Here is a 12,345-nt window from a genome sequence, read left to right as displayed (position 1 = left end):
CTGGGATTTCCCAGATAATTGTGCCAATCCCTTATGTATGGTGGTCATTTGTCCAGGGACCCATAGAGACTTCAACTCCCATCTGCATTCAGTTTCTAGGCAGAAAGTCAGGTTGAGTCTAGGGAAACCTGAACATATGGTAGCCCTGTAGCCATGTGCTAATTCCATCCAGCCCTGAACAGTTTCCAGCTGTGCAGGGAAATGAAGGCAGGTTCCTGGCAAACAGAGTAGGGAACAACCCTCCGGCAGGTGGGGCTGGCAGGACTGTCCTGGCAGTGACCTGCTGGAGCTCTGCACTCTGAGCATCTCAGGTGGTTGCCTTTCCCTCGTGGGAAGAGGGAGGAGTTGTGTCGCTCCAGAACTCCTCTTGGGATAACCCCAGACTGTCACATGGTGTGCCTGGTTTGGAGCACATGAGTAATAGTGGCACTGCTTCCAGGGCTGGAGTCCACTGCTCCTGCAGTTCCTCTGTCTTGGTAAATAGGGCACATGGATAACTCCTGTCAGGGAGCAGCACTGAGTTAATGCACATTAACAAGCTCCATCTGAGCAGCATTTCTGAGGAAGCTCTGACGGTAATACCAAAATGTAGGATTTGCTTGGAGGCGAGTCTGCACTTTGCTTTTCCCAGTTGCATTGGGTTTTCATTCTGCTTTGCTTGGGCGGAGGGGAGCTGTTGTCTTTGTAGCTGGTTTCCTGTCTTCAGTTCTTGGAGGCAAACTTTACATAAAGAGGAGCATTTCAGCAGTCTCTGAAGCTGTCTGGTTCTGGCTAGGCTTTCTCATTCTGCAACCACTAAGCAGTAGGTTTCCAACCCAGTCCTGCTTATTTAGGCATGCTCTCTCATCGGGTCGTCATTCAGTGGTGTCCTGGTTGAGTCAGGAATGCTGAATGGAAGGAGGCAATATACTTCAGGGAGTGTCTCTCAGCATGAGGCTGAGTGACAAGATTGCAAACTAGAAAAGTAAATGTCTTGCAAACCAGTGTCAGTAGAAGCGCAGAGCAGTCACCGTGCTAATAATTTGCACTCGTGTATAGCTTTCCCCATCTAAGAATCCAAAAGTGCTTTGCAAACATTGACTTAATCCTTGCGACGTCCCTATGTGGAAAAATGTCTCAGTTTTACAGACAGGGGAACCTGAAGCATAAAAGAGTTGTTTGACTTCGTTCCTGAGTCTGCAGGGTGCCAGTGGCACAGCCTAAATCTCTCAATTCCACTTCAGCTGCAGGTCTTGGAACAGTCTGGCCCTTGCAAGCTCTGACAGTGGTTATTATGCAGCTTTCCAAAGGGATATGTGAGTGGCAAGAAGATTGTTGCTACTGGCATTGTCCTAGCAGCCCTTCTCTGCCAGGAAATGCACACAGAACATCGTCACCATCCTGTTTAACCAGGCTGGGGAGCACCCAAGTCTGAGCACTTGAGGTAGCCTTGTCTCAGTGTGACCACAGCAGGAGCCATGTAACCATGTCCTCCCCAGTTCTGCACTTGCCTCTGTGCGTTCCTGACGGGTGCTGTAATTCTGTGTGCCAAGGTGCTGAGGGCTCTTTCCCACAGCTGCTTGTTTGCCCTTCAGAGGAAACTGTGGGAAAGAGACTGGAAGACTTGGCACTTAAGTGATCTTTGACCATATCTTCATGAGGGAGTGAGGAGGTCTGAAATAGCCACGGTTGGAAAGGGAAGAAGTGGGAGTGGAAGGAGGAGGCAGGAGGGGAAGAAAGGAAAAGTGGCCCGACCTTTCTCTCCCAGCTGTGCAAGTCTGCACTGATGGTTTGCATTTGGTAACTCACAGTACTGAATTTTGTATGGAGGTAGCAATGACAGAAACTAACTTCAGTGAGGCAGTGAGCACCCACTCCTGGAAAGAGCCCCTGCCATGGCCAGCTTCCCACAGCATGTCCTTGTGATTTGGATACCTGGGAGGGTAGCTTGGAAATGCAGCAAAATTATGCTCCAAATCAGCAACAGAGCTTGGAAGGGAACTGATACTTCCTTCCTTGACAGATCCATGAGATCAAGCACTCTGATCATAAAGCGAGGTGCAAATGCAAGAATAAATGAACCTTTCTTAATCCGATCAACGTGGTTATTCTTGAATCCCATAAAATAACTGCCAGTGGTTGCTTGAGAAGGAGTTGCTATAAACATGACTTATAAGGAGGGGACATCCAAACTTTGTGCAACCCAGTGATTGCATTGGCGATTTTCCAGGATCCCCACGGGCTGCTGCTAATTGGCATCAAATTAAGCAGGTCGAAGCCACCCTCATTTTTAACACAAAGAGAGGGCCCCCGGGAGGCTGCAGGTTCCAGCGTGTGGCCTTCTCACATCAAGAAGGAGCACAGCACACTGGGACTTCAAGTCTCCTCAGGCCCTTTCCCCTTGTTGACAGACCTGGGGAAGCTGCAGGCCACACTGGACACCTTTACAAAGGCTTGACCACCCTCTCTCAGAAAAAGAGAAAAAAAAATCAAGTATGGCTTTGGTTAAATTCATGTTAATCAGCATTCATGAGACTTAACAAAAAAAACAACAAACATAATTTTCTCCCTCTCTTCTCCACCCAGAAGCAGACTACTGGTAGAAACTGAAGCTGGAAAAAATAGTTGAAAGTCAGCTAAAGTCACCTTGGTAACTGCAGCAATACACTTGCCCAGAACAGGAGACATCAAACCCAACTACAAACAGCTTTAAAGAAACAAAAAGAATGTAATCATCTAAAGAATTAATCTGACAACTGCCCACGTTTACACCTCCCACAAGCTCCCAATCAGAGGGAAATGCGCTTTAATCTCCTCCAACTCCCCTCCAGTTTCACAAAACACTAGATGTGCAGTCTTTAAACTGGGGCATTTCCGGCATGCTGCTTCCATTTAAATCTGCTGCCTTTCCTAATGCAGCAGCCCTGGCTTTTCCAGAGTTGTTTTTTCTGGACACTGAGAAACATGAATTTTTTTGTGGGGGTTGGACAAAGTATTAAATCTGGAATAGACAAAGTTCGCAACATTTTTTGTGATAGTCAGCTAGATCTTAGTCATAACAAGTAAAACTCCACTGACTCTTGCTGCTGATTTATTTGGTGATGGGGTGGAGAAAGCAAGGACTTACGGGTAACTGACAGTTGTAAAACCAGGGATGTTAGTGTTAGAAAGCAAACTTTTTCTATATTTGTTTTCTGAGTCTGAAAACTACAAGCAGTGGATGGCAATGTGTGTTAGGACATGAGCTTTTTATTAATAACGACCTTGAGGTCCTGCTGACCCTTCACCTGGGCTATCACCCTTTGGAATGGTCAGCACAAGGATTTCCAATCCCTAAGAGAGAATTTTAACGGGTTTTTCTTAGTCCCTGTGTCATGCAACATTTTTCTGAGTCTGAAAGCGGCCTCCTGATGTGTTATGTGCAGTCCACAATACACAATTCTTCTTTAGAAAGGTCTACCTTAGAAAGTTATCTGGTTTCTCCTATTGGAGTTTCACTCTTAATTTTAAATGCCTGAAATTGTATGAGCTCCTTTGAAGGGAAACAGGAGACACAGAGTATGAGTACTTTGGAAAAATTTTGTCAAGGATTAATGCTTTCATGTCATTCAAAGTATTAACTACCATTTTGCTTCACGTTTTTGACAGAAGGGCTGGTTACTTATTAATGTGAAGTCATAATTATTGACAGCCGTAAAGTCATGACAGTTCCGTTTGATAGTTATACATTAGTCAACATCTTCTCTTGAGCATGTAATGACAAACAGCTTTTGCTGGTTTTAATAAGACTCAGAAAGCTTTGCCCCTTGCCTCCAGAATATTGTCGTCATTCCTATTATTGCATTAACAACCGGAGGCGGTTTCCCCTCCGGACTGCAGCCCCATTGTGCTTGCAGCTGTACTGGCTAGCATGGTGGAAACCCAAAAAGCCACCTTCAGCTCAGAGGGATTTGGAGCCCAAGGGGTGTGAGGAGCTGTCCTGCAGCTCTCTGTCCTGCTGAAGCACAAACCTTACGCCATGGATTGCCTGTGAGGCTCTTCTGGGATGTCCCCATGCCTGGCACGCTTGGGCAGTCCAGGTGAGCAGGGCACAGGCTCTTCTCTGTAGCAGTAACGTTGCTGTAAAACTCCTGATCCACTCCACAGTGCCTAAACTCTGGAACTGCATTTAGGAAGTTTATGACTTGCTTGAAAATCATGCGTTGCTAATGGCTGAGCCTTTTGGTAGGGGCTGATAAATGAATGATTGGAAGCTGTAGACCACAGGCTGACTTTCCCACAGCTCACTGTGTATATAAGATCTGATAAGGAAGTTGAGACAAAGCTTAGCTTAAGGTCAACTGATCATTAATCAACTGTAACTGCACTTCTCAGGTAATCAGCCTGAAAAATGCTGGTCTGCTCCACTCTTTGAAGACCTCACCTAGAAAGAGCTATAAAATGTTTGCTGAAGTAGATTAAACACAACTTTAAGTGCCATACACAGAGAATACAAAGCATATTGTGTCTTTCCTTCAGGGTTAACCTGTAAACTGACACTCTGCTGACTGTCAGTCCATCAGCCCAACCTGTGCATAAGTTGTATGCTGACCTACCGCGTCCCTGCTGGATCCATTACTCCTTTGTGTGTTGCTAAAGAAGAAAATGGGACATGTTTTACAGTTTTTATCTTGCAGGGAGCTGAGCTGGTCTGGTATCTTTTTTCTGCATGTCTCTGACCTGGCCATGCAGTGTATTTGCAGGGTGGACCATGAGATATCAGAGTTTAGCTGTTTCAGAGTGGGCAGCTCAGGAGCATGGGTGAAGGGCTCACCTGGGGCTAGGTAACCTGGCAGAAGCAACAGGCTGATCTGCACTGGAATTCACACTGAACTGTGCTACTATGTCTGTGGTTGGTGGGAGTAATTTTGGGACAGCCCTAAAAGGTAATATCAAGTAAAGGTGTCATCTAGGTCAGCTCATGAGGGTGAAGCTGATTCTTTACAATCATTTCCAGATGTACATTAAAGACAGTTCAGCTTGGATGGAGGAAGGATCCAGTTGTTTTAACAGTGTTCTCAAATGGAGCCACAGCTTGATAGCCTTGTTTAGCTTTTGGTCCTTATCCTTGGCACAATGAAGGCACATTGCAATGTGGAATCTCAGTGCCCTCCTCCTTTCCCTGTCCATCTTCTCTGGCAATTCTGTACTGTAGAAACTCTCTTAACCGAGTCTTACCTCTATTAAATTCTTGTGGAATGCCAGGTGACAAAATGTAATTCACTTATCAGACATTTCTCATCAGTCCATGTCATCCATTAAAGTCATAACCCATCCTGTCCTTTATTCTCTGTTCCAGACTCTCAAGTAAGGGATCATGCTGGTGCTCTTTGAACATATAAAGTGTTTATGGTCAAGTATTTTGAGATAGATTGTTTTATTATCTAGAGGATTTGGTCTGGCAAAGTTCGTAATCATGTAACAATGTAACTGTGTTGTAGCTTCAGAATATGCTGGTCTTGCAGAAATGAAGGAATAAGAAAGCAAAGCTACCATTGTCCTAAAGCAGGCCAACTTACAAGGGAAAAGAATCTGTGAATCTCCTACTTGTCACATAAAGAGTCTGTCTTTTGGCTGTTGCACTTGATGCTGGTGGAACTAGGAGATTCTCAAAGTGCAAAAAAGGCACAAAGGGCTGGACAAGTCTTTCCTGCAGGCCAGTGCCTGAAGATAAAGCAAAAGCAGGAGGGAGGGCACCAGAATTACACCTGGTAATTCTTCCAAACCATTTTATAGTGTTAGGAATCTTTGAACTTTGGAGACTTTTGCTGCAGTTCTTTCCAGAAAAATATTTTTTTTTTTTTATACTAGGAAGGGATGCGGCATGTCTGTACATCAATTCAGATCCTAGGTTGTCAAATCAAGGTGAAGAGCTGTGTGCTGGGGATGGTAATCTGAGTGAGGCTGTGTCTCTGCAGAAGTGGTGAAAACTCAGATGTGTCTTTGTCTTCATAACAGTTTTTTCCTGTACCCTTCAATATTCGCAATCCAAATAGCACACAGTACTGGGATCCTGAATGTGTGCATTTTGTCTGTTGTCTTAGAAGCCGTAAGGACAGTTTGGAAAGCGAGAGCTCAGCGGCCATTATTCCTCATGAGCTGATCCGCACGAGACAGCTGGAGAGCGTGCACCTGAAATTTAACCAGGAGTCCGGAGCGCTCATCCCCCTCTGTCTAAGGTGAGTGAAGCCATCCTCCTCCACAGCCTGTGCTAACAGGCTGCTTTTGGCTTGTGGCATTGTTTCACCATGCAGACATGCATGCGATGGGTCTTTAAAGTCCAGAGCTTAGACATTTTGCCAAAACACATTAGAAACAGATGATTCTTTGCATGATTCTGTGTTCATCATGTTAAGATTGTTTCTCATTCTTTTTACATCCTCCAGTGTTTTTTGAGTGCTGAAGCAGGACAGGGGTATTATAGGATTTTTTTTATTAGTCTAGTGCTAGCAACCCTGTGATAAAAAAGGGGTGTCTTAACATACTCTGTCAAAGAAATCCCTTAAGTTATTCGTTCTAACTTATGGACTCAGATAAGTGATTGTGCAAAACCTGTTTGCAATCAGTTTATGCATACAAGTGTGGAGTTTAGACAAATTATGTCACATGACTGAAGGAGCAACACATTGTGTGCATACTGTACGCATTGTCTTTTGAAGATTCAGTCTGTGCATATCACTGCCTTCTAGTTTAGTTTTCCATAATTTCAGCCAGCATTATTTTTAAAAATCCCTGTGCAAATGTTCTAGTCCTTAAGATAAAGATGAACTGTCATGTCAAGACAAATAATTGTAGGTGATTGACTTTAGCTTAATGAGTTACGTGTTGGTAGTATCACAGTTAGCAGCAGCAGGTGCACACTTGCCTGGGCATGTTGAGAAACCAATGGGAAAGTTAGCACAAACATATTTTATTTTACATCACAAATGTGTGAACAGTCTGTCCTGATCAGTTACCTCAGCTCATCTGACCAGCAGTAACTCATCAAGCAACTGTGACTCTGGTAGGCACTAAATATATTACCTGAAGTTTTCCCCCTTGCATGTTAGAAGCCATGCATGGGTGTCACAGATGCGCTGAGCCAAAATACCAGAGCCATGATTTTCCCTTGCATTGAATAAAAAAGGGAAGTGATACTGTAGATGGCCGTGTATGTGTGTTTTCTAGGCACTTGCTTAAGTAATACAGGTGACATTTGTGAAGCACCAGGGCAACTGATTACAAGGTCTTGTCACAGCAATGAGCCTTATTAGAAATGCATCTTCACATTCCCACACGATGTGGAGTCTAGATTCTCTTCCGTAGTTTCCATCTTGCTGGAAAACTGGCAATCCCCTGCCTTTACATACATCAGCACCTCATCATGGGGATAGGCATGGCAAGGGATTTAGATGTATTCTAGCTCTGTAACAAGGTCCTGAGATTAAGGGGGAAGCTGAAGGGTAGCTCCCTGCCTCAGAAGGAGGCTTATCACCTGCTTTTTAGAGCAAATCATTCTTATATTGCTGAAAAATAAATATTTGCTATCTTCAAAATAGTGTCCCATGCTGATGGCAGAAACAATAATGATGTATCTCCATTGTTGTGTTGAATGCTGTGCATGCCCTCTCAACTCATGCACATGTGTTTCATTCCCCAGGGGAAGGCTCTTACATGGACGGCACTTTACCTATAAAAGTATTACAGGAGATACAGCAATCACATTTGTATCAACAGGAGTAGAAGGAGCCTTTGCTACAGAGGAGCACCCCTATGCAGCCCACGGACCTTGGTTACAAGTGAGAAAGCCTGCCTCCTGTTTTTCCCCTTTCCTCCTTTACTGAGACCTAAAAATTATCTTGCTATGGGCTTATGTTGTTTAAAAGTGTAACAAACCTGTATTTTCTGCTGCAACATCTCTCAAAGCTCTTGCACAATATTTTCAGTAATCATGGCCTCAAAAAAAATGGTGAAATGTTGCTAGTTGTATTAGTGGAACTCAAAATGATAATTGACCGGAAAATTCAGAAATCATCTGTGAATACAGTAGTATCCATTTCCTGAAGTCGGTGAACACTTTACAGGATGTATTTATTCTTGATTTCTTCCAGAAAGGAATTAAGGAATTTGGGGAGGCAGAGTGGAATGACCTAAACAAGAATGGAGCCAGGGCAGAAGAGCTACAAAGCTGTGGGACTGTGATCCTGCAGAGCCAACATCTCAGTTTGACATCATCCCTAATGAGAGAGCAGCACAGAGAGCAGTGCCTTTCAGTTTTAGCTCTTTTCTATTGATTCTTTGACACACCCACACATTTTTGTACCCACATGTTTTTGGTGTCACAGATCTTCCCTGGAAAATCCCCATCTGCTTGGAGTTGAGGGTCAGCCCTAGAGCATGATGCACTAATGATCTGACAGTGTGGCACTGTTCTACCCTTGAATTTCTTTATGGTTATAAGCATATTGTGAAAAAAAAAAATCTTGAGGGAATGTGTTAATGCAGAAAAGCCCATTTCTGAGGGACGGTGTGTCTCTTACGTCTCTGCCTGCACTGTAACTGTGGTATTCCTGCTTTCCCTTCTTTTTTGAAGGCAGGGGGTCGTTTCAGTATTGTAGTGTTGCAGTTAGCCTTCCAATGACTTGTTTTCAAGGTATCCTGCAGCCTGTATTCATATGTCTGAAGGACATCACACTTTGGAATCTGTATGTCTTGTAAAAGAGCCGATCTAGGCCAGAACCATCTTGTGTAGGGATTTTCAAAGAGCCTGCATGCTTTGATTGTTCTGACTGGAAAGTGCAATGTTCCTGTAATGATTAACAGCAAAGAGTCAGGTTTAAGGGTGGGTCATTTGCTGTTGGTTCCTGTGCTTGCTAACATATGATACACAGGATCTTGTGACTGTGTTAACTCCAAACATGAGTGTTTGTTTGCATTTACATCACTTCTCAAAATATATTGATGTGTAGAGTGGTCAAGTAACCTCTAAACATTGAAGAATGGCAATAATTATGTCACCATTCAGATATGTTAACCCCTATGAACCTGGCTGTTTTCATGCCTCTTATTTTGGTGCTGAAAATGTGTAAGATTTTTGGAGTAGGTGGGATGGAAAGATGAAGAATTGCTGGCTCAGATGGTAGGGAGAAGCAAGTTCCCTCACTTGTCTCCTACACAAGGCCAATGTATTGGATCTTCTGTCTGACATAACCAGCTCTACTGTTGGCCCCTGCCCTGTCCTGTGCTGAGTACAAAGGAAGACAGGCTGAAGGGGGAGGAAAGGAGGCTAAAAGCAGCCTGAGACAACAGGAGTAGCACCCGGTTGTGAGATGTGGGAGTGTCTGAGACTCTTGGCTTAGTGTGCAGTGGAGGACTTGATCTGTGCTCAGCCATTCCTTGTGGTGTATGGAGCAGGGGAGGGGGAGGTCCATGTGGCTTTGCTTCAGAAGTAAAAGAAGTTGTGGAGCATAAAATTTCCATGGACATGAGCTGTGTTTGGTTTATTCCATTGCAGCCTGGGCTGGCTGAGTTGGCAAGGCCTGCTAAGTTTTCACAGTAAGGCCCAGAGAGGATTTTCCTCCTCCCTTGCTTGGGACCCCAGGCACAGCAAGAAGCTCCAAGGAGAACTGGTGGCTGAAAGCACATTACTGAAAAGCAGGGGCATTTTGCAAAGACAAGTAAATGGAGGAACTGTGGAGGAGACATGGCAGGCTTTTCCTCCTGAGGACTTTATCTTAGAGTAGAAGTAAGAGCCTGAAAAATCCATGCCTCAAGTCTGCAACAGCCAGAGACTGACTTCTCCCGAGTCTAAGCTTTGGTGCAGTGAGAGCCCTAACCTGCAGACTAAACACAGTACCTCCTGTTTACATCTTGTGGGCTGGAGTGGAGCGTGTCCAAGGTGGGCCAGGCCAGAGAGCTGCTGTCTATCAGCCCCCGCTGCCCGGGCTGAGCAAGGAGCTGAGAGTCACTAGGCTCTGGTGGAGGGTTAGCGGGTGACAGGAGTTTGGCAGGTCCCAGCACCATTCCAACCAGACAGGTGACCGTATCACCACCACAGCTGGTACTCAGCAGGGACCGTTTTAGCAGTCTCAGCAGAAAAAGTAAGGAGTCATTAGACCACAGAGATTGTACGCCCCATTTCTATCAACAGTCTTTCCAGGTCACATTTGAGGCATGTTAGTAGGGGAAGCCTGTCCTGCTGCTGCCCATGCTCTGGGGATGATTAGATTATTTCATTCTCCAGAGCTGTCAAATTGGCACCTTTCCCAAGTACTTGGAATTTTTTTTTTCATTTAAGTAACATTTAATTAGTTCTAAGAAGCTAAATTCTATTAAAGGTCTAAGCATGTTAGGCTGGTTTATTTCTGAACTCCTTCCACTGTGTCATGTATTGTTGAATAGGGAAATTGCTTTAACTCAGAAATGTACAAACATATTCAAGAAGTCCTCCTTGTTAACACTAGACTCCTGTTTATATGCTAGTTACTGTGGCAAAGTCTCTGATGTGTAACACTTGAATTAGCATCACACATGATCAAAGGCTTTTGTGGCTCTTTCTTCCACTCCCTCTTCCCCCAGTGCTGTGACTGCAGAGCCCCTATATTGCCTCCTAAGCACCTCTCCTCTGCTTTCCAAGGGGTAGAGGTTCCACATGCACAAGGAAAGGCTTTGCAGAAGGTGTCTGGCCCTATGTTGGAGAGTTAAGGATGCTGATCATGCAGACAGACTCCAACACTGCCCCACAGTGACATTCGTATTTGTGGTGGAGCGTCCAAGGTTCTTGCTCCAACGTCTGAGCTGTGCCAAGTGTGCAATTCATCACAGATTGACCTTGTTTGTCTCTAAAACATTCCCAAAGCAAGGTGAGGTTGTGCGTGTGTTCTCTCCCCCTCCCTTACTTTTGTTCCAACACATGATAGAGACGCTCTGTTGAAATGTGTTACTGATCAAGCCTGTCCCAATAAAGTTGCCTGAGCCTTTAATACATATTAATATTATCCTGGGGTAGTTTGTGTCAAAGCCTGTCAGCATGCATCATCCTTTGGGAATTACCATCATTAAGTCTCCAGTGATGGGAGTCAGGACATGCTTCTGCAAAGCTCTCCTGCTTTTATGTGGAGCTCTCTGCCCGTCTAGCACAAAGCAGGCTGTTCTCCCCTCCTGCCTTGCTCACCTGGACTGCTTACTCTCCCCAGAGGGGAGAAGGAGGTTTGTTTAACTCTACCTTTAGATAATTTCTGCTCCTGCTGCTTTAGGCAGTCATTGTTCTAGGCAAGAAGATGACATTCAAGTGTGTGGTTATGTGCAGTGTACATATTACGCATCAGATACTGCTGCAGATTCTGACATACAAGCCAATACAGTGCAGCAAAAACAAACCTATAGTTAAAGAGTCCTCATTAGCTGTAAAATTTACAGAATGTAAGAAATATCTCTGCACTTTAGCCTTGCCCCTGTTACACATGTGTATTTCAATGCAATATCTAATTGAAGAATCATACATATTTTTAACAGTGTGCTTGCCTCATTCACTGCACAGAGATGCAGTGTATTTGGGAGATGAATCAGGAGCATGAGGTAAAGTAGACACTTGCCTATAGGACTTCCACTTTGTTTATTTGTTAAAATTGGAAAGTGTGTAATGAACGAGGCAGGTAATTGCAGAAAAAATCACAGTAGTCTTACAATGAAGTCTCTTAAATGTTGCCCTGGAGAATTGAGTCCTGTTTCTGTGTCTACTACACTTTTCTTTCTCAGTGCTATTCCAGAGTCTTAAACAAAAATGTTCTCACCTGGCAAGTGACTTTATTCATTTCCTGGATGCCCAGCTCAAGACCTGAACTCTGATCTTTGTTCCCAGCAACAAGAGGAGGTCAGGAGGAATTCCCTTGTGCATACCTCTGTGCTCCACAGGACTAAGTGGACTGGAAAACAAGGATCTGCAAGTCTTGAGATGGGCATTCACAAGAAGTAGACATTCAGATTCAACTTTTTCTTCATTCATTTTCCTATGTCTGTTCAGAAGAGCACTCTTCCGGTCATCCTGCGAAGACTGTAATGGATTCAGTGCTTGCCAGGCATTCCAGCCCCACAGATGAACACCAGAAACAATTTCAGGAAGAGATTAAAATTTATTCTTGCGGGTCAGGAGAAAGAAAGGATTTATGTAGGGCAGGGGTTCGGCCTGGGTGCTGTGGTCAGAGACCCATGTTCAGCTTCCTGCTCTCCTGCAGGTTTTCTCTGTGACTTTTAAGTCTCTACTTCCTTGAGCCTCCATCCCCCATCTGCTATATGGAGGGGAGCACTTCCCTGCCTTGCAGAAATGTGAGGCCAAGCACGTCAGAGATT

At 44.5% G+C, this 12,345-nt stretch overlaps 1 protein-coding gene across 3 annotated transcripts in view; it reads left to right on the top strand.

Moving 5' to 3' along the window:
• Positions 1-12,345, top strand: part of SUFU (SUFU negative regulator of hedgehog signaling) — an 89,162-nt gene that overhangs the window by 58,931 nt on the left and 17,886 nt on the right. For all 3 annotated transcript variants that reach the window (XM_066323663.1, XM_066323662.1, XM_066323664.1), the window contains 2 exons: positions 6,063-6,197; positions 7,658-7,796. In XM_066323663.1, the coding sequence (XP_066179760.1) occupies positions 6,063-6,197; positions 7,658-7,796 (274 nt within the window). The remainder of the gene's footprint in view (positions 1-6,062; positions 6,198-7,657; positions 7,797-12,345) is intronic.

This window comes from Sylvia atricapilla, chromosome 8, assembly GCF_009819655.1.
Source record: "Sylvia atricapilla isolate bSylAtr1 chromosome 8, bSylAtr1.pri, whole genome shotgun sequence".
Lineage (NCBI taxonomy): Eukaryota > Metazoa > Chordata > Aves > Passeriformes > Sylviidae > Sylvia > Sylvia atricapilla.
The sequence above is the reverse complement of the archived record's forward strand: the minus strand, read 5'-3'. Positions and strand labels throughout refer to the sequence as shown.